The sequence below is a fragment of the Enhydra lutris genome, unplaced genomic scaffold (assembly GCF_002288905.1).
Source record: "Enhydra lutris kenyoni isolate GAN:26980312 unplaced genomic scaffold, ASM228890v2 scaffoldscaffold5, whole genome shotgun sequence".
Classification (NCBI taxonomy): Eukaryota; Metazoa; Chordata; class Mammalia; order Carnivora; family Mustelidae; genus Enhydra; species Enhydra lutris.
In genome coordinates, this window is record NW_019154089.1 from 31,161,268 (window position 1) to 31,184,002 (window position 22,735).

At 42.8% G+C, this 22,735-nt stretch overlaps 1 protein-coding gene across 1 annotated transcript in view; it reads right to left on the bottom strand.

Moving 5' to 3' along the window:
• LOC111141155 (sarcoglycan delta) overlaps positions 1-22,735 on the bottom strand; it is a 378,621-nt gene that overhangs the window by 141,858 nt on the left and 214,028 nt on the right. The window contains exon 3 of the mRNA XM_022493516.1: positions 2,126-2,213. Coding sequence (XP_022349224.1) covers positions 2,126-2,213 — 88 coding nt within the window. The remainder of the gene's footprint in view (positions 1-2,125; positions 2,214-22,735) is intronic.

Consider the following 22,735-nt stretch of genomic DNA (forward strand, 5'->3'; position numbering starts at 1 on the left):
GGACACGAAATCAGCCACAGGGTAGGCCAGATGTGCATTTGTGACCTTGTCTAGCAACTTCACTATCACGGAAAGCCCTCTTCCATGGGAAAAACTGACCCGAGTTGCTAACATTGGGATTTCTACTGGGCCTCTGAGACCTTCCTGAGGTCAGCAGGAATGTTGATCCTCAGGACTGCCTTCATCAACCTGGCTACTTGGACAAGAGCAGTCATTTGTTCTGGGGTAGGCACGCCACCAAGGAGAACAAGCTTTAGCAGGACCTGTCTACCGGCACTACTCTGTGCTTTCCACCACATGCATCAATGCAAAAGGAGAAGCCTGAAGGAAAACTTGAGGGGGTGAGCATGCATGCATCTGTGTACTTAGAATTATATTTTGAACCATCTATTATCCTCTCTAGTGATCATCTGGAAAGGCTCCTGCCAGCTGCTGTTAGAGTGGCTTTTTGCCCATCTCATTTTAATATGAGCTATCTTGGGCCTCCCTGTGAGAGCTCCGAGAGGTGTCTCAGCCGCCAGGAGGGCCTAACTTGGGCGGGGGAGCCAGGAAGAGAGAGGACATGGAAGGACGGGAGAAGAGAAAATAGAAGAGAAAAAGGAGAGACAGAGAGAGAGGGGAGATGTGGGAGACAGAAGGAGGAGGAAAGAGGGTGGGGGGAGAGAAAGAAGAGAGAAGGGTGGGGAGGGAGGGGGAAGAATGGAAAGGGAAAATGGGGAAGGGAGCCAGGAGGAGGGGGTAAGGAATTTGGGGAGAGAAGGGAGTAGGGATGGAGGGGGAGGGGTAGAGACAACGCCGGGAGAGTAGTCATTTGGGCACCGCCAGCTTTACCAAAACACAATCTCTCAAGTGAACCGAATCTCCCATGGCAAATAGACAGCCAATGATCCACGGGCTAAGTAACTTCCTTTTGAACTGAGGAATCAGGGAACGGGAGGTCGGATTTATCTCCCTCCCGGAGGCAATTTTCCCTCACGCTGCTTAAATCACTGCTTACTGAAGCTGTTTATTTAATTATTTAGCACTGTGACTGCGGGCCAGATGCTCTGTAAGCAAGGCGGCCAATCCAGGGGCGCCCGGAACAACATGTTTACGGATTACAGGTTGCGCCGCGAGGTGGTTCCTCTCTCCGCTGGGGATGGTCCCAGTCACCCGCTGGCCGTGAGCCTCCCGACATCAGGGGCCCCGCGCTCCTGCAGGGCGCAGACACCCTTTCCCCGGCAAGCCCCAGGGCACAAGGCACCTGTTTCCCCGCTGCGTGTTTATAAGTGGGGGCGCCAGATGTTTTAGTCACCGGCACGTTTCAGGGTGTCTGGGCAACGGGCTTCTCCGAATGTCCATCTGTACACTTCTCTCTCAGCCCCGAAGCCCAACAAATGGCATTGTCTCCGACAGTGCTACTCAGACGCACACCTCTTTTCCCGACCCCCGCGGGCATGCATAATGGCTCCTGCTTACCGGGGTTCATAACCTACGCTGTGGGCACTGATCATACCACTCAGCGCATTACCGTGACCGTAAGGCCCAGGCTTCTCGTTATCACCGTGACGTGAATAACCAAACCTCGTTTCAATTGTAGGAATATGCGGCTGAAAACCCTGTGGGTGCAGATCTGCTCTAATGAAAGCGACCACACACGCATCATCAATGGAGCTACATCTGCGATTTGCAGTTGAGTCAGGTTCAAAGTTAGGACACAGTGCATACATGGTATGGATTCAAATTACCTTCAAAAATCCCATTTACACCCCATAAAGTCTGTGTGCAGGGTTTTGGGTATATTATGTTCTCTCTGTTAATCCAGCCCAGCCAGCCTATCCTCCAGCATGGGAGCAGAGAGCTTTTCTGCCATTGAGCACCAGCTGAAGCAGCTGTTACATGAAAAATAGCTTACTGCCCCTCTAAATGATCATTGTTGGGTTTGCATAAGTTAAATGTGTACATATGATGAAGTTTTACCCTTTAGCAGAATCATGGCAGACATGCTACCCTCTCCTCCGCGCTGTAAAACATGTTAGCGTGCATTTCCTTCATTAGTTCACGTGCTGTTGCATTCAGTTGTGGGCTCTATGTTTTGTGGTCGCTTAGCGTGGGGCAGGCACTGCCACGTCCTTTAGTTTCTTACCTGTGATGAGCTGAGTTAGCACTTTAGTCTGGTCATTGAGAATGTTCACTGTAACATTTCTGGCTGATTTGAAGTACAGGGCATTACCCTGTAATAAGAAAAGAAGAGAAACACATGAGAATGGCAAATTCTGAAACAAAGCACTGTAACCACAACTCTCCAAGGGACTGAACTGGTTGTCTCTGAGTGCTAATTGATGTGTCTTTATTTGGAAACTCCAAATGTCTTCATGATCCCCACATACATGATAACTGGCATTCATCCAAAATGGATTTCCTCTGAAGAGACCCACAGAGACACACTCAAAATAGATTTCCCTAACACACACACACACACACACACACACACACACACACACACACACAGAGTTGAATAAGAGGCAACCCAGCGACAAAGAGTCCCTTAGATCTTACTATGAGTCCCTTAGATCTTACTATAGATATGAGTTATCTTTGGCACATAGAATGATCAGGAATGACTGGTAATCTCCTAATTTCACACTTTCTAGTTTGTAATTTCTCCAAAGGAACGATGGAGAGTTCTTATAGGAGAGCAGAAAGCAAGTGGAAAATACCTGAGGTCAGCCCCTCTGGCCTCCTCACCTGCTGTGAGAATCCAGGTGCGATCCAAACCAAAAGATTCTCTGGGCTTTCATCCAATGTTTCCTTTGTCAAAGAGAGCACCCCGGTCCACTTGCACATGGTGGCAGACATTTCTGAGAATGACTCAGAACAGGGGCTGGCATACTTTTTCTGCAAAGGGTCTGATAGTAAATATTTTGGGTTTTGTGGGATGTACAGTTTCTGTGGTAACTACTCAACTCCTAACTGCTGCTTTGGTGCCAAACCATCACAGATCGTACACAGACAAATGGCTCTGGCTGCATTCCAGCAAAACTTATTTCATGGACAGTGACATTTGAATTTCAAATAATTTTAAATTTAACATAATCTCACTGTACCCTTGAATGCTGTTCTTCCTCCCCCCCCCCAAATCATTTAAAAATGTAAAAACTCATCTTATTTCACCAGCCAAATGAGAACAGGTAGGGGGGCCGGATTTAGCCCACAGGCCATAGTTTGTCAACCCCTGACTGAGGTGTTCTTCCTTTCCTGAAGTAAACCAAAGCCATAAACTAAAGAATGAAATGCTGCCAGAGCACGTCAGGATCCAGATAGCTGTTATTAGAAGAAAGGAATGTGGGGAGTCATTCTCTTCTTTCTAAACCTTTGTTACCACATGGCATTTATCTGCCCGAAAATTCTATAATATCACTGAGTCCCGAGCTAGATAAACCATGGTCCTAAGAGCGGTGCGGAAAGTGATGATGAGTAAGACTCCCTTTTATTTTTAAAATCTTAGGATCTAATGGGATCAGTAAGATGGACACACGAATAATACTAGGCAGAGACCGCTCCCAGGTGATTAAGCAGCTGCAAACAAAGTATGTGTGGAACTTTCCTGAAGGGTAAGATTATTCATAGCTTGAGGCTGTGGCATGGGAAGCAAAGGAGAAGTTTGTGACTGGTTCAGCTGAGCCGTAAAGAGAGTATAGATAGGTTTCACCATGATGAAATGAAAAAAGGAGATCATGGAGGTAGGGAGCTTGTGGGATGAGTGTCTCATGTCTTTTTCCTTCTAAAGCTGTCGTAGGAGGGGATTCGTGAGCTCAGCCTAGCAGCTGCACGTGGCAGAGTGGCTGGCCAGTGGGGACAAGGCGGCCACCATGATGGCTTTTCTAGAGTCCGGTCTCCCTCACCCAAGCCCCTATGGAGGACTCCAATGCATCGGGGGTTCCCTAATGAAACAGAAGCCAACATCTCCCTCCCTGACCCTAGGACAACAGCTCTGGCCCAAGGTGAACTTCTAAAACGGAAAACCTATACCCATGATCCACCCAGGCCCTGCAGAACCAGATCCCCTCAGGCCAGTGCTGTTGTCCCAGTGTCAGGGAGAGAGACAGTGCCTTCTGTCTCATCAGGACAACTGCAGATTCACTAGAATGTCCCACAATGGCTTCAAGCTAACATTCTGCCTGACAGTAAACTTTCTGCTTTGTTTTCTAATTAGCTAGGAGAAGAAGAAATTTACTATTGTCATAGGCTTCTATCTTCTGTCCATCACCTAACAAATATTAGCCTAAAATGGTTTCTTTGGCATTGCACTTGGCAGTCCTTGAAAGTTCTACTTAAAACTTAAAATCGATTCAAGTAATGTGAGGATTCAGAACCTGGGACCCGGACAGGAGGTTATAGGTTTCTAGAAGTTCATGTACTAATTCTTCTATTCGGCAAGCTGGCGCTGCAGAGGGAAGAGCCACGTGGCATGAGAGAATGGGATATATTCTGGTGCCACTGACCGGTGTGTGAGCAAATCACTTAACTGCTCTGTGGGTCATTCTGCACACTCTCTACCGTCAACACGGCTAGGATCAGCGAGCTCACAGCTGACACAACTGGGCACTCATTGCGTGCTGCGTGTGCAACAGAAGCCCGGGAGTCCACCTGCCTAGTTTACGGTCCCCACTCTACCACTTGCCAGTTGGGTGCCCATAGGCAAAGTAATAGTTCTAAGCCTCGGTTTCTTGATATGTACAATGGCACTAATATGATTGAATTATTATAATTCACTTATTACTGAAATTACTAAATTCTTTATGTAATTATTAAAACACACATGGTCCAGTGTCATGCACACAGTAAGTCCTCCAGCAGTTCCCACCCCTCATTTGCCAAAACTGCTTGAGTGGCGGGGTTGGGGGGGGAGTGCAGACAGAGGCAGGAGGAGGAGGGGAAGGAGGGAGGGAAAGATGGAGAGAAATGAGGAAGACCTCCCTTTGCATTACCAATCTTCACAACCCATTTGGGCAGTCGTCAGGGGTTTCTTTATTTCCAGCAACTTCCATCTCTGTATTTCAGAGGATCTTCCTCTGTGTGGCTGGCAAACCACTAATTTTCAAATCCCAGTTTCTTCAAATGTTACTTGCTTGCCCTTAATATTATTCAAATAATCCCACGGCAGAAAAAAAAATCTCCCAACAGCTTTGCTTAAGGTTTACAGCAAGAGATATAAGAAAGCCACCCATTCCTTTTTATTAATGTGTCAAAATATTATAATAATTTACCATTAATTGTTCTAATATGCTAAAATCCCGGGAAACAGTCTTTGCTACGTCAGGGTTTAAACAAAAAGCCTCATTCTAGCCTGGGAGGTGTTGCTGCAATCTTCCCAGCAGAGACCCTGATAACAAAAAAATTACCAGGTAAGATGCATGAAGCAGCTTACAGACTCCAAACTGCCTCTCGTGGCAGCCTGTCAGTGTGACTTTTATTTGGCTATCTCTGCTTAGTGACACTAAACCAGGCATGTACCAGCCAAGCAAAGCATCCCTGGGGTCTTGGCAGTATTAGAATGAAGAAGGGAAATGCTCTCCTGTCTGTGTTCCTCCTACTCACTACTGCAGGCTCCCTGGGAGGGGAGGTTAATTTCTGCCACAGAGGATTCTGCCCTTGGGGCTGGTGAATTTCACTAACTGACCTCAATGCAGCCATCCGGGGATGAGGATAAGGGGCTTGCAGGAAACTGCTGGCAGGTCAGCTCTGCAGGGCAGAAAGAAGTCTGGCAGACCCACAGCGTCTGATGAAGATCAGAGCTCTGGACCAGGTCAAGTCAGTCTGAGGCCAGTCAGCCCTTGATTCTTCTGGACACAGGGTGAGCCCCACTGGGAGATGGGGAAGGGAGGCCAGCACCACCATTCTTCCCACCCTGGGAGAGGAGGACAGTCCATCCACATTGGTACTCTCCCCCAAATAACTAGAGCACGCAGCAGAATCCCTGTCACATCTGTCTCTCTAGAGCAGAACACGCAGAACCTTTGCTGGATGACTCAAGACCACTGACATGGACATTATTTGTTCTACAATGCCCTCGAGGGGCTATCGAGGCATGTGGCTACTTGAACACGAAACGGCTCCATCAGGCTGACATTTTAAAATCAGTGTGACTTATTAAAAAAAAAGTATCATTTATTCTTATATCAAAACAAGTATTAAATATTGAGTATTATAACGCTTCCAGTCAAAGAGCAATGCTTATAGCTCTTACTACTGCAAGAGCATTCAACTTGCCAGGATGTTCCTCCACAGGTTTCTCCTCCTGTGGCCCCAAATATGCTTCCACACTGTCTCTTGATTTATCAACTTTAGATGTTATCCACTGAATTTCTGCAATGGTATGGACTCTTCCATACAACTTTGGTAAAATCAATATTCAGAATCTACATTACTATGATTATGTGTATACCATCCACACCTTTAACTGTATATCCTTCCCTTTTTTTGTACATTTATTTTTTCTTTTCCTGGAGCCCATAAATGCTTTATTTTTTAAAAGTGCTTTATTTTCTAAATTTTCTTTTTTTTCTTCCTACTGTTTAATCCTTTTTCTTTAGTTTCTAATTTTGGGGTCATACTTTAAGTTCCAATTATTCTGTTAATTTTTTTTACGCTTAACTATCATACTCTTAGTTTTTAAGAGCATTTTCTTATTCTCTGACCCTTCCTTTTTATGCCATCCCTTCCTTGTTTGATGGATGTGCTCTTCTGTCTTCCATGAGAATAAAAAAGCTGATTGGAAGTGCTGTGTTTCTAGATGGGTGAACCCTGCCACAGGGCACAGTAGTGGGGGTTTGGCTAATTCACTGGAGAGTGTCCAGATGTCAGTATCAGTGGGCAGTCAGTACCTGTGGGCTAATCTCATCAAAAAAGAAATCTGTAACTCCTGCCAGGAAAGTGGTGGGTGTAACTTTTGATATAGGAGAGCTGAGTGTCAGAGGGGAAGGCGGCTGGGCATTTTGCTGCTCAGGGACAGACTTTCAGTTAAACCCATTTACATACCTTATCCCTGACCTCATCTGTGCCTAATGTCCAGAGGCCAGAGGTCCTCTGGCCAAACTTTCTTTCTCTTCTCTTTTCCTTTAAAGATTTTATGTATTTATTTGAGAGAGCGAGCAAGAGCGAGCATGAGCAGAGGGGAGAGGCAGAGGGAGAGGAAGGAGCAGGCTCCCTCCTTAGCAGGGAGCCTGATGTAGGACTTGATCCCAGGACTCTGGGATCATGACCTGAGCTGAAGGCAGATGCTTAACCAACTGAGTCACTCAAGTGCCCTGGTCAAATTTTCTAGAGAACCGTCTTCTGATCTTCTGTGAGGTTGGGAAGAGGTACTTATTACCTAACTAGGTCCACTGTGGGTGGGAGCTGGGGATAGATGGAGAGTCCAAGTGAGTGCAGATTTTCGACCAATCCAGGTCTCTGTTGACTTCTGTGGGACCCAGACACTGCACTTAAAATGTCTCATGGATAAGTGGCCCCATCCCACTCACTTCCTGGAGTGGCTTTCAATCCCACAGCCATGTCTAGCTCTCATCTACCTTTCTCCATCATTCTCTCTCAACCATTTTCTCTCCCTTTCTCTGTGACCATGTATGTATACCCCTTTTCACTTCTGTTCTCCATTCAGTGTCTTTTTCAGTGGGGTTTTTGAATCTTTTTTTTTTTTTCCCCGAGAGAGAGAGAGCTAGAGTGAGAGCAAGAAAGAGAGAGAGAGAACATACAAGCCAGGGGAGGAGGGAAGGGGAGCAAGGGAGAGGGAGAGAGAGCATCTTAAGCTCCATTCCCATTGCTGATCTCAGCTTGGGGCTGGATCTCATGACTCTTGAGGTCATGACCTGAGCTGAAATCAGAAGTCAGATGCTTAACCGACTGAGCCACCCAGGTACCCCATCAAAAGGGTTTTGGATGAAGCATAGACCCACTACCATTTCTCACTGCTGTCAGTCTGTTCACCTCTAGAGCCCCCTCTTACTACTGCCTTCTTAAGAAGAAAGCAGGTTAAAATTGTGTGTAAATCAAGAACGGGTAGGCTCTGCCCAGGACCCAACAACTTTCTTAAGCATTTTACACATACTACATGAATATCTAGAACACAGACACTGTCTTGGGCCCTGGAGCATGGGAAAGATTCGACCTTTATCTTTGAGAAGCTCCTTGCCCAAGGGGAGACTGAATTGATGCTATATAATCATGAAAACAATGTGATACCCCTTCCGTGGACATCTATCCTTTCCTGGTATGAAAGGTGGCGATTTGAATATTTGCCTTTGATGGCAGCTCTGTCGCCCCAGTCCGTTCTGAAGGGAGGGATATGGCTCCTCTCCTAGAAGTCACTTCTTTTGATAATTGTACACGGTAGTAGATTTTGCTTGCTCTCTGAGGAGCTAACAGTCTGATCTGGGCATTTAGATAAATGGAGGAAACCACAACACAGCACATACAGAAGCACCTTCCACAGTCATGGGAGGCTTTCAGCTCTCAGTGTGAACTTCAGAGAAGGAGGGGACCGGTGTGGCTAGAGTTCTCAGAGGCCTTCTGGAGTACGGTTCACCAGCTTCCACCCATTCAGGGTGGTTTATAAGAGCACAGATTCCATCTGGCATTAATTTCGCTAACAAGGGAGGCTGGCCCTTGGGCAGCCAGGGTTCAGGGTGTGAGCTTTGGGGTCAGACAGATTTTGGTGGGAATCACAGCTCTACTTTCTTACTAACTGTGTGGCCTTGGGTAAGTCATTTCTTTTCTTTGAGCTCCAGTTTCTATACTTATGAAATGAAGTCAAAGGCTACTTAATAGTGTTGATAGGAGGATTGGGAAAGACAACATGTGTCAAGTGCTTGGCATAGTGGCTACCAAAATATTTCATCAACCATTAGAAAGAACAAAACCTACATGATGAGGGCCCCTTGGAAAATGCTGATCCTAGAACTGAGGCAAGAAATATAAAAGATGAGTCAGGAGCATCTTGAGTCTAGAAAGAAAGGAAGTGCTCAAAAAGCAAATAAGAAACCAAATAGAAAAATACCTCATCATTAAGGGAGGAGGTCAAAGGGACACAGGAGACAACTCCAAGAGTGCGTAATGGCCAAAGCTCGAATAATTTCAACAAAATATAGAATGTAGTATTAATTATAACCCAAAGCATTAAATATCTATTAGCCCAGACTGATATAAGTAAGTGATTGATAAACAGGAGAGAATAAATATATCTTTCATGTACAAAAATTCCAGCCAATTTTCATAGTTAACTCCTTACTCCTTAAAGGTGGGTTGCACCTAGTGACTTTCTTTCAAGGAGTACAGCACAGAACAGGGATGGTAACTTCCCAGTGGGGAAATCTGACAAACACTGCATCAGCCAACTAGTCCAGGTCAAAGTCAGCAGTGATAAGCTATGTTGAGAGAATGAGCCTCTGATTTACGTGAAGAAAATGTTCTAGGGGTGCCTGGGTGGCTCAGTGGGTTAAAGCCTCTGCCTTCAGCTCAGATCATGATCCCAGGGTCCTGGGATCGAGTCCCACATCAGGCTCTCTGTTCAGCAGGGAGCCTGCTTCCCTCTCTCTCTCTGCCTGCCTCTCTGCCTACTTGTGATCTCTGTCTGTCAAATAAATAAATAAATAATCTTTAAAAAAAAAAAAGAAAAGAAAATGTTTTACCTCTGTGATCTTTATCTTCAAAACCCATAACACTCATCTAATAATGAGGAAAACATCAGACAAGTCACAGTTGAAAGTAATTTTGCAAAATATATGATGACCAGTACTCTTCAAAACTGGTAAGGTCATCAAAACCAAGGAAAGTCTGAGAAACTATCACAGCTAAGAAGAGCCTTTTCAAGAAACATGAACACTGAATGTGATGTGGCATTCTGGACAAGATCCTTGGGCATAAGAAGGACATTAGTTAAAACTAAGGAAATCTAAATAAAGAATGGACTGTAGTTAGTAACAATGTGTCAATTCTGGTTCATTAATTTTGACAAAAATACCAAATTAATGAGATATTAGTAATAAGGGAGACTATGAGAAATATAGGAATACTGCACTATCTTTATAACTTTTCTGCATATATACAACTATTTTTAAAAACTTAGGTTTTTTTGAAAGGTATATTCAAACTGCCAAATTCTAAGATCCAGAACTTTGGGAAGAGACTTCGGGAAGCCAGCCATCTCTGAGCACGCAGCAAGCTTACTCCATTACGGACATGTGATTTCACTTTGGGATTGATAACATTAATGGGAAATTCTCCCTTATAGCCATTTACATGGATTTTATCTTTAGGAATACTAAATAAACAATGGTGTATAGGTCTCTCATAGACAGTCCTCCTTCCAGGGCTCTCTGTACACTATCATTCTTCCCTGGAGCTTATAGAAAACACTGTCATCAAAAGGCCCCACCTCTTTGCAGCAGGTATGACAACATACTGGCTCTAGCTCTTAATATGACCAGAAAAAAAAAAAATAACTGACACTAACTTAGATTTGTCATCAAAACCATCCCCCAAGGGTAGTTCGTAAGTTTACCTCTAGCAAGCTTCCAATGTCTCTATTCTCACTTTAATCTGAACAGGGTGCTTTCGTTGGCTCTGATTTGACCCTTTTAAGAGCAGGACAAGTATTTAAAAACAACAACAGAGTCTGGTTATTTTTTATGTTATTTAAGAATATCTCTCCATAATGACGATTGGGTAGATTTCTATTGTTTTGAAGAGTTTTCCAGTCGTGGATAATGAAGGTACACTCTGAAGCACTTACTCCAAAGAAGCTGGGAACTGGTCCAGCTTTGGCACTGCCACGTTCCTGTTCAGTCACTCTCTGCACTGTGCCCAAATTTGGGTGCATTTGGGACTCTCTCGATATTTAACTAAGTTGAGCTGCTCTGCTCAGTGATTCCTTTGAGGTGTCATGTTAGCATGTCAACGTTGGAAGGGGACCGCCAGATTTTCTAGGGCCTGGCACATTCCTGGCACCCACTAGGTTTTCAATAAATATTTGCTGAATAACTAAATGCTTAGATCGAATTAAGAGTCAACAGAGAGTGAGAGTTGTCTACAAAAGAAGTCATTAAATGAAGGCTGACACCAACTGTCAAAGAGAGTTTTCAAAAGGCAAGTCATTAAGCATGCTGATGGTGATAGTCCAAATATAGAAAACCGAGCACGGTGGGAGGAAAGCAGTACGGAGATATAATCAAGGAATATCTACATACCATCTAATGCAGTACAAGGAACTGTAGGTGATACAAATGAGAGTTGAGATGTTGGGTTTCCAGATGACAGAGAAAAGCAGGGGCACAAGTGATTACCCCAAATTCTTGCTGACATAAAGGTTAAGATAAGGTATGCTAGAACCTTCTCTATGCTTGTATCATCCAGGTGGCATGCAATATGGAATATATCCTCTGTCAACTGTCCCTCCTCAACTCATTCTATTAACATTTTGAAGGTCTCTTCTAGGCATAGAGCACTGTGCCGAGTACTGAGCAGGTAACCAGTGCTCCCCCATAGCTTATACACCACCTACTAGGGGAGAGGGACACGAAGTTAAGAGTTCCATAAATGATTATCTACTTGCAACTGCAAGGACTACAATGAACACAAAGTAGAAGGTGAAAGGAGAGTGCAGTCAGGAGAGACCTTTCTAAGGGAAAGACATTTTGGCAAGGTTCCCAGGGATGAGTAGGAATGAGTAGGCAGGAATTTGGTGAATCAAGACAAAAAAGAACATTTTAGGCAGAATGACAGACAAGTATACCAGCTCCAAGGCAGAAAGGAGGTTGGTATATAAAAGGGACAGAGAGAAAGGCCGATGTGGTTGGAGACTGATGAGCAAGGGAGGGAAGGAAACAGGTCCCCCCATTCTGCTATCAGCTGTGTTCCCTCTGCCCACGCTGTCCTCTGATTAAAATAATTTTGTTGCAAGAAAATTTCTTCTTCTTCTTCTTCTTCTTCTTTTTTTTTTAATTGTTTCTTCTTAAGGAGAGTTTCTTAGGGTTTTATGAAGAAATGCTTTCATGCCTCACTTCATTCTTTATATATTCTTCAGACAAACACTTAAGTATTACTTCTCTCACCATGTCTTTATTGTCCCTGGAATCCACTTTCGTACATCATTTAGGTGGTTATTCACAGGAAAGCCATGTCCCTCAGCACCATCTCCCAAGAGAATGTTGTTTTTTCCCCTGATACATGGTGCCACCTTCATCATATATCAATTCCCAAATAGACCTGAATCGGTCTTTGAGCCTCCTGCTCTGTTCTTCTGTCTGCCGGTTCTTACACCAATATGTACCGGGTTACTTCCTGTGGTTTGTGATATGCCTGAAGAACTAATAGATCTGTCTATCCTCTTTCCTCTTATGGGCCATTTAAATGATATTTGCTGTACTTGGAAAGACAATACTAGCACTCAAGTAATAGTCCAAAAGCATTATGAGATCAGAGACAGACTATGCAGGTGACAGTTATCAATGTCCAGGACACTCTCCTATATTTTGTCTTGGGTGACAATTCATCTTCACAGTATATTAAAAAAATACTACCCCCAGTAACTGCCTGAACCTTCCTTCTGACATTTCCCTGTGTTTTGTAGAAAACTCATCCAGAGTATGTGAGTAGCCACTCTTAAAAATAAAAATCTGCCCCCCAAAAAAGGTTTTTTGGGCAAAAAAGCCTAGGAAATTGAACATAACGTCCCCTCCTTCTAGCTGCATGGCGCATGGTCAGCTCTGAGGAGTCCTACATCAACATAATTTGGTTAGCTTTGTGTACCAACAATTCTGAGATCTACTTAATCATAGAATTTTTTTTCTTAAACCACATGTGAACAGAAAACACTGCATGACCTATTCTGGGAAATGCTACTTTAGTGAGTGAACAGAAAACACTGCATGTGAACAGAAAACACTGCATGACCTATTCTGGGAAATGCTACTTTAGTGAGTGCTTTATTTATTTATTTATTTTCTTAAAGATTTTTCTTTATCAGAGAAAGAGGGAGAGAGGGGGAAAGAATGAGAGGGAGAGAGAGAGAGAGAGAGGAGCAAACTCCCTGCTGAGCGCAGAGCCTGACACAGGGCTGGATCCCAGGACCCTGAGAACATGACCCAAGCCAAAATCAAGAGTCGGTTGCTTAACCAAATGAGCCACCCAGGCACCCCTTGACTGCTTTAAACACATATGCTATGACTTAGATAGCTCTGGCTTTATTTCTTTAAAACCATTAAAGGGCTTGGCAGAGAATGGGACACATGATGGGCTCTCAGTAAGACCTGCTGGACTGGCTAATGTCTATAATGCTAGTGAGCAGGGGTTATCACCATTTTATAGATGAGAAGACCGAGGATAAGTGTGGGGGCCATGAGCGGCCTAGGCCCACCTGCTGATGAGTTGCAGAGAGAGAATGGACTGAGGACTCCAGACCTGAGCACTTCTCTCCTATTCTACTGCCCTAGAATGAGTAGTTTGAGCTATAAGGGACCTAAGTTGTGATAGAAGGAAGACTTCAGTGCTGGTTGGCAGAGTTAAGGAAATATTCACAGAGGGAGATGCAGAACACAAAAAGAGACTGTCGTGCAAGGAAGCAGCTCAGGCTTTCCCCAATGAGGGCAAGCTGATTCTAATATGACAGCATTAAAACTCAACAGCAACCTGAGCAAGAAAGGCTTTCCTAGGGGCGCCTGGGTGGCTCAGTGGGTTAAGCCTCTGCCTTCAGCTCAGGTCATGATCTCAGGGTCCAGGGATCGAGCCCCGCATGGTGCTCTCTGCTCAGCAGGGAGCCTGCTTCCCCCTCTCTCTCTACCTGCCTCTCTGCCTACTTGTGATCTCTGTCTGCCAAATAAATAAATAAAATCTTTAAAAAAAAAAAAAAAAAGAAAGGCTTTTCTATACTACATTACACAAAGGGACAGAGACAAAACATTGTTCCACGTTGTTCTTTGCCACAGAAACTCTACAGGCCGCACTTGTCTGGCTTTGGGCCATGAGTGCAAACAGGGCGCTCCCACCCGTGCTGAACTTGCAGTGGCCCAAGAGCACCCCCAGGTCGGGGAGCACGAGTCCGGGCTTTGTGGCCGGCCCCCGCACATTCCTCAGCCCCGTCTGTGTGTGCTTCCCTCCCTTCATCAGTAGCGCCTTTCGCGTCAGATCTTGACCTTTCACAGACTGGTGCGTGGCATTCCAGGGAGTCAGAAAGCATCTCTCAGGAGGAGTCCGAGTGAAGATGACGATGACGTTAGCCTTTCAGAGGAAAACCAGTGCAAGCAGAGGCTGAGACTGCTAACCCGGAGAGAGAGACGGTCGAGGCACAGCACTGGCTTATGCTGTGGGAGCGCTGCGGTGTGATTTGTTTGAGATACATGCTCAGCCCAATGTGGACTGATTTGGTGGAGGCTTCACCTCTTAAAAAATCTGAGGGACACAGCCCAAGCTTCTAACCTTGGGGTGACAGGAGCCTTTCTTTGTGATGTGTCCTCATGGTTCTGTCAGGCTTCAGAGGCACAAGGCCCCCCAGCTGAGATCCCATTTTTAAGCTAGTATCCCTAGACCACACAGTCTCAACCTCCCAACTGGAAAATGGGAATAAGAATGTGCAAAATGGCGGGGGGAGAGCACCTCGGTGGCTCAGTCAGTTAAGTGTCTGCCTTCGGCTCAGGTCATGATCCGGGGATCCTGGGATCAAGCCCCATATCAGGCTCCCTGGGAGCCTGCTTCTCCCTCTCCCTCTGCCTGCTATTCCTCCTGCTCATGCTCTCTCTCTCTCTCTCTGTGTCAAATAAATAAATAAAATCTTTAAAAAGAAAAAAAGGAAGAAATTACGTAAAAAAGAATGTGCAAAATAGGGATTACAGTACTGCCTCCCTCACAGAGCCGAAAAGATGAACTACAACAGCACCTGTAAGGAATTTGGCAGCCACATGTGTATTTTTAAACATCTATTTTTTGAAAGGATGTTAGATCATTGATGTCCATGACTGATAAGCTCTGTCAGCCCTGAGAAAATGGCAGAGCTATTAGGATGTAGAATGTTTCTGCCGCGCCCCTGGCAGTGAGAAGCCTGATTTGGAGCAGGTGAGCCGGGCATGGAGTTTAAGCTCTCCCACGTGCTGGTGGTGTGAAGCAGGTGGGCAACTTCACCTGTGTCTCTGTCTCCTCATGTGAAGTGCAGGGAGGAGAGAGCCCACCTCAGGTTGCTGTGGGTAGTAAGAGAATATGTGTAAGACGTGCAGCATTTGTTACAGGAACATGCAGGAACGGGAACCGATGACAGTAGAGAACCGAGGAGGGTCCTGTGTAGCATTTTGTGTCCAGGCAGGGTTGACGGCTGTGTGGTGGGACTAAGGATGTATCAAAAGGCATCATGATTACACAAAAGCTGCCTAAAGACCCGACAGGAGAGGCTGTTCCTCACACAGAAGCCTTTCTCACCAGCTACCATGGAGAGCCCAGCTTGTGGAGAATGGAGACAAGCTAGGTACCTGTTGATTTAAAGTGAGGACAGAAAACACTAATTCCATGCGGAGTCCTAGACCAAGTTCGCCTGCATGAGGAATTCATGCAGGGCAGGCAGACAATAAAAGGAAGAGTTCAAACAAAATATTTCATACGCGAGGCAGAGTATCTATACTTTGTATCCATGTTAATTATCAGAGTCACGTAAGGGTGAAGCAGCAATAATCCCCAGGTCACACAGAATCTGACCTAGGACCCAGGCTCATAATTCAAATGTAGTCCTGGGACCTTCATGCCATGACCGCCGAGTTCTCACAGCTCTTAAGAAGGGGCAGAAAAATGTGATTTCAATTTTTTTGTTCAAAAAAAAGATGTGAGCATGTATTACTTTCATAACCATAAAAAAATCATGAATATACAATATGCTCATAATATTATGAATATAAAACATAAAAATAAATTAATAAAAGAACATGACATTATTAAATAAAAAAGTATTGAAAAATATAGGCAATATGTGAGTTTCTAAATTATTTTTGTGTGCTTTTAATTTCCTTCTTGGCAGGTCAGACATTTCTAATTTCTTGGGCAGGTCAAAGGGAGAGAAGAGAAGTGATTTTGTTGTTGTCACTAATCTTCTGAAAAGAAAGCTCAGTTCTTGTAGAAAAATCAAATGCATTCTCTACTGCCTTCATTGAACTAAGTAATGTCTGTGTTATATTAATCTGATTGCAAAGAGGAGATGTTAAAGTTGGAAACCAGCCGAAGTAAACTTGATTAAATTGGCGTAAGTGTGTACTAGCTCACAAATACATCTCCTTCTCCATTCTGCAGAGAAGTAATAGTATCATGTAGTTAGGTACATTGGGTGCTTAACTCAGTTGTCCACTGGAAAAACATGGCTAGAATTGATATGAGGTTCTAATCAGAATGGAAACGTTGGGTCATGCTTTCATGCACTTGTGCTCCATTACTGTAGAACAATGTCAGTGTAACAACAGCCGCAGTAATGACAGCAGCACATGGAAAACCAGTAAATCATAGTTGGATTAAAAAATCAGATAACTATTCACCGCCACTAGGATGGCAACCATCATCGTTATCATCACCATCACCGTCATCATCATCCCAAAATAATAAGTGTTGGCAAGGAGGTGGAGAACTGGAACCACCAGACATTGATGGTGGGAATGTAAAATCGTGCAGCCTCTAGAGAAAGAGAGTTTTTCAGTTCCTCTGTAAGTTAGACATACAATTACCGAATGACTGGGCAAGTCCACTCCTAGGTATACACCCAAAAGAAAATAGGTGAAAATAGGTGTTCAAACAAAAACTTATACACCAATATTCATAGTAGCACTGTTCATGATAAGCAAAGGGTAAAAACAACCCAAATGCCCATTGACAGATGAATGAATCAACAAAATGTGGGCTATCCATACAGTGAAATATCATTCTGATATACAAAGGAATGAAGTGTGGATATATGCTACAACTGAATGAGCCTTGGAAACATGATGCTAACTGAAAGAAGCCAGACACAAAAGGTCACATGTTACATGATTCCATTTATACTAAAGTCCAGAATAGGTAAATCCCTAGAGACAGAAATTAGATTAGTGGTTTTCAGGGGCTAGGGAGAGAGAGTACTGGGGAGTGACTCTAAGGGATACAGGGTTTCTGTTTAGGGTGATAAAGAAGTTGTGGACAACTGATGGTTGTATGACTTCAGACAGTGCTGATGGTTGTATGACATCATGAACACACTTAATGCTGCTAAAATGTACACTCTTTGTCAAAGATTTTATTTTTAAGCAATCTCTACACCCAATGTGGGACTTGAGCTTACAATCCCGAGATCAAAAGTTGCATGCCACCTATCGACAGAGCCAGCCAGGCGTCCCTGAATTATCGACTTTAAATGGACTAAAGTGTTAACTTTTACATTGCATTATTTGTATTTTACCACAATCACATGGATAATCATCTTCATGGACCAGAAACAGAGATACTAAATGGAAAACAGGCTATAGTGACAGGTCTGCAGGCACAGAGCGCTCAACGCAGGCCGGGGTGATTGTCTGCTTAGCTCAAGAAAATCAAAGGACCCTCAAGGGTTTTCTATGAAATAAGAGAGCATAGCCAAACTCCTGCAGGGAGGTCTGTGTGTTTGGGGCAGGGAAGAAGGACCACAGAAGAGGAGTATGTGTGAGGAAGATCGGTGGGTAGTAAAGTAAACTGATGTCTGTATCATACTTAAGAGGGAAAATGTAATTACCTAATAAGTATACATGTTAAAAAAGAAAGTGGTCAAAAAACATTAAAGTGTTCATTGAATTAATTGCAATATAACCTGTGGTCCTGAGATCAGAAGAGAGAGAGGAGAAGTAGAAAAAAAAAAAAATCATCCACCAGAAAAAAGTTCAAAAAAAAAAAAGAAAAAAAAGCAAAGAGAATAGAGAAGAAACAGAAACCACCAAGATGGTATAAATTAAAACAAATCCAAATATGTATATACAAAATCAAAGAAAATGTTTATAAAAGAAATATTTGGAAAGGTTGAAAATAAAAATATGGCCAAAATATATTCCACACAAATATTTAACTAAGAGAAAGCTGGTGTATCAGTAATAATTCAGACAAAGTAGTATATAAAGCAAAAAGCATTAATGCATAAGTAGGAACTACATGTAAAATTAAAAATCTACAAAGAAGTTATATGAGCTATACATGTCATGACCAGACACTTAACTATACATTGTACATGTACTTATGTACCAAACATGTAACTATTTAACAGGTAGCTTAAAACCATGAATTAAAACTTGTCAGAAGCATGAGGTCAATTTGCCAAACTCTAGTGTGAGATTTTGACAAAAATCTATTAAAAAATTATAGACTCTGTCGACCAAATAATAGCAAGGATATGACTGATCTGAATAATAATACTTAACCAGTTTGAACTAATGGATATGAGAAATCTGCACACAACCGAGAGAAGAGCTACACGATTTTCAAATACATGAGAGCATTTGCAAAAATTAATGTTGGGCTAGTTCACAGAGGAATTAAAAAAAAAAAAACAGTGTCATACAGAACATATTTTCTGACTGCAATTAAATTATAAATCAAAGAAAACAGATAATTAAAAGCCAACCTATCTCAGACATGTAAGAACAGCTGTTGTAGTCCATATTGATTGCCCTGCTTTCACTCATGCTCTCTTAATGTCTATTAGCCCCAAAGCTGCCAGAGTAATTGTTTCCAAATTCAAATAGATTATGTCACTCCCACGGGGGGGGGGGGGGGAATCCCTCAGTGGCTTTCTATCACAACTAAGACTTGAATTAAGACTCCTTACATAAGACTCTACGTGATGTGCTCTGTGGCTATCTCTCTAATCTTTATTCCCTACCAGGTTCTCCTCAATCTCAGTGTCATTTCTACTCCAGTGACAGTGCCTCCTTCTATGCTTCAAACAAATCAGCTGCCTTCCCCTTCCTGGGAATTATCTCCTCCCGGGTACCCACCTGGCTAACATGGCAGCCTCTTCATTCTCTGGCCTTTGGAAAAAGAACAGAAGTGCTTTCTTTTTCTCTGTTAACTTAGCACAACCTAATGGCTGTTATGTATCTATTTGGTTTTGTTTTTGTGATCCATCTCCTCCTACTTCGATAAAAGATCAGGAAGGCAGGGCCTTTGTTTTATTCACCACTGTGCTGTCAGTGCCTAAAACAGTGTCTCATACAAGGTAGGTAGGAAAAAGGTCTGTAGATGAATGAGTATTGAAGTCAACATGAGTTCATTGAGTTAGTTCACTGACAGAAAGATCGATGCGCTTCGATTATAGTACCTCCAATGTTGAAGGACCGGAAGATGGTCCCACTTCACCACAGCGGGGGCACATCTGAGATACTGTGTTCAGAGTCAACCCTACACTGTCTCCAAGCAGGAGACAGAAAAAGGCCAACAACCAGATGGTAAATACAATAGGGTCCTCAAATCTGTAAACACTGATGCATACATATAAAAATGGCTTCATGGTAATATTTTACTATACATCATGTGTTCAATGACATTATGACTGTTCAACATGTTGTTCTTCACTAGCAATGCAGAATTCAATGAACCGAAAAACTGCAAATGTGGTGTAGTAACACACTTTCCTTAACCCCGCACTTGTATCTGTGATGCATTATTTCAGATGATAGATTTGTCTGTTTTCTCTTGAAGAAACTTGTACTTAGAGCATATCAGAAGAGCTCAAATGCGGCATATAGGTAGTACATGGTACATGCTTATACATCGAATCCAGCTTGAGACATGACTGACAAGGCAGTCCCTTGCCACCTCCCACAGGATCCTGTTGGCACCCATCTGAGTGACCATCTAACCAGGCAAATATGAGTATTAACTGGTCACTTAAGTGTTCAAATAAGTCAATTAGTCACCTGTTCCTAGAACTTATGGTCACCCTGTATATTCAACAGTGCTTTTCACTGGTTCAGTGGGGGCAGAGTAGGGATTAGGGTCAATTAAACATTATGATACAGACTCTGGAATCAGACTATTTGAGTTTGAGTTCTATCCTTACCTCTTAGAAGCTTCACATAAACCTGAACACATGACTTAACTCCTCTCGCGTGCAGCTTTTACACCCATACACTGAAAACATGATGCTGTTTTCTAGGTAATTACAAGGATTGGTAATGTCAGAAAAGCAACGACAGCATGCTCCATTCCGTGTTAGCTATTATTTTGACGTGGTTAATAATAAATGTAATATCATTATCATCACCAACACATATCAGTGACTACCATCTCTAAGCTGCTTAGTTCAAATTTTCAGGAAATTACCGAATTTGTCACGTATAGGGGTCTACACATTCCAAAAAGTTGTATATCGTACTGTGAATGAATTGTTTACCTAGTCTCAGCTTATTCTGTTAATCATGATACTGCATGATGCTCTACAAATGGTAGTGAGATGATTAGTTTTCTGTCAACTTGGTTGGGGATGAAATTTATATTCCAAGTTTGGGACTCAGGGGTATACAAGATGACTTTGGGAGTCGCAAAGCATGGTGCTACATATATGAGAGTCACTGCCTTTCGACTCTCTTCTACCCTTCATAATGTTAAAAACTGTCTCATTTTGGGGCCACAATGTCATTAATACCTCTGCAATACTTTCCCATTTCCATTTTTAGCAAAGACAGAGTTGGTCTCAAGCTTACTGTCTCACTATTTGTAGCTATTCTCTATGCCTTCCTTCTATTCCTGGGACATCGTGCTGGCTTTTCACATAGTATTAAATTTCTTTTTGAAAATATCAAAGGAAAACAGAGTCCTATAAACGGAAAATATTAAGTAAAACTAGGAAGGACCCACATCATGCCTACACAGATGACTGCAATTTGAGTAACACAGGGCAGAGGGCATTCCAGTAAAGGCTAAAGGACCACTAACTACCATATGGATTTAGCCTGGGCTGAGTGTGGGGACCAGATAAATTTTAAGATTCATTCCTTCCAGCTGAGATTTGATTCCATAACATGGTAGGTCCTTTAAAGTCAGTGTGATCTTATCCTAATAATCAAACAGCATGCTGTTATTTAAAATATTTAAAATAAGCCATGTAAGTAACTTTCAGAAGTAAGTAATAGAAATCTCTTTATTTTGGTAGAAATCTTTTAGTTTTTTAAAACTGAGTTTACGTAAATTTTAGTTTAAAAGGAAGTCTGAATAAAGCACCAAATAAAAAAGAGATGTTCATTTGTTTGATTCATGTAATTTGGTCAACGGGCATGTGTGGGACCATAATGATGGACAGGTCTATGATATGAGTTGAAAGAGAATAATCTAGGGCTGGCAGGTTTTTCTTTAATTATTGAAATTGAAATGGCTTTCACTTGTAATTAGTTTTATACATTCTTTGAAGAACTGTCAAATCACATTCCCCAAGGTTAATATTTGAACAAATCTATTACTCGCTGTGGAAAGTAAAATTTTCACTAAACCTAAATACAACCTAAAAAAGCAAACTGTTGTGCAAACAAAATGATTAGCTTAATTTACGACAAATGAAACATAACAAATGAGATGAAAATGTACAGTTGGAAACACTCTACATTTATGAGTCTGTGGAAGAAAAGTCAACAGAAATTTCTGTTCTGTGAACTGTGGGACTTTCCTGTTAATTTAGACAAATCAGTTTCTGAGTCGGAGCCTTCAGATCTCTCCTCTACAGGGTTCTGGGGCATGACAGAGACTTTCTATTTTGAGTCCCGACTTGATTACAAAATGATGCAACCTCTAAAATTCAAGCGGTTAACTCATTGTGCTATAAGAATTTTAAAATATATTTTGACTCATCGACAGATACACAGGCAAACGAAATGTAGTGTATACAAACAATGGAATATCATTCAACTTTTATAAGAAAGTTAATCCTGACACATGCTACAAAACGGATGAAACTTGAGGCTATTATGTTAATGAAAGAAGGTAGTTACAAAAAAGACAACTACAGTGTGATTTTACTTGTATGAAGAACCCAGAGAAGTCAAAGTCAGAGAGACAGGAAGTAGAGTGGTGGCTGCCGACAGCTGGGGGAGGGGGATGGGGAGTTAGTGTTTACCAGGTACAGAGTTTCAGTTTTGCAAAATGAAGAGCCTGGAGATGACTGGTGGAGGTGGCTGCGTGTTAGCATGGGTGCACTTGATGTCACCCGTGTACATTTCACATATTTCACATGTACATCACATGTATTTTAACGTGATTGACATTTTTTAAAAGATTTTATTTATTTGACAGAGAGATCACAAATAGGCAGAGAGGCAGAGAGAGAGAGGAGGAAGCAGACTTCCCGCCGAGTAGAGAGCCTGATGTGGGGCTCGATCCCAGGACCCTGGGATCATGACCTGAGCCTAAGGCAGAGGCTTTAACCCACTGAGCCACCCAGGTCCCCCTGATTCACATTTTTTTTTAAAAAAGCAATGTGACCCACATAATCTCAGGGTCCTGGGATCAAGCCCCTGAGCCCCTTGTGGGCTCTCTCCTCAGCGGGGAGTCTGCTTCTCCCTCTCCCCCTGCTCCTCCCCCCAACTTGTGTGTACTCTCTCTAATAAACAAAATCTTTAAAATAAAAAAAGGCAATGTGACCTCATAAGAGTTAAGAAAAAAAGTGTTTTCATAGAATTCTTTGTTCCTTATTTTGCCTCATTTTCCAATAAATCAATCTGCCAACCAACCAACACACCAGCGTCTC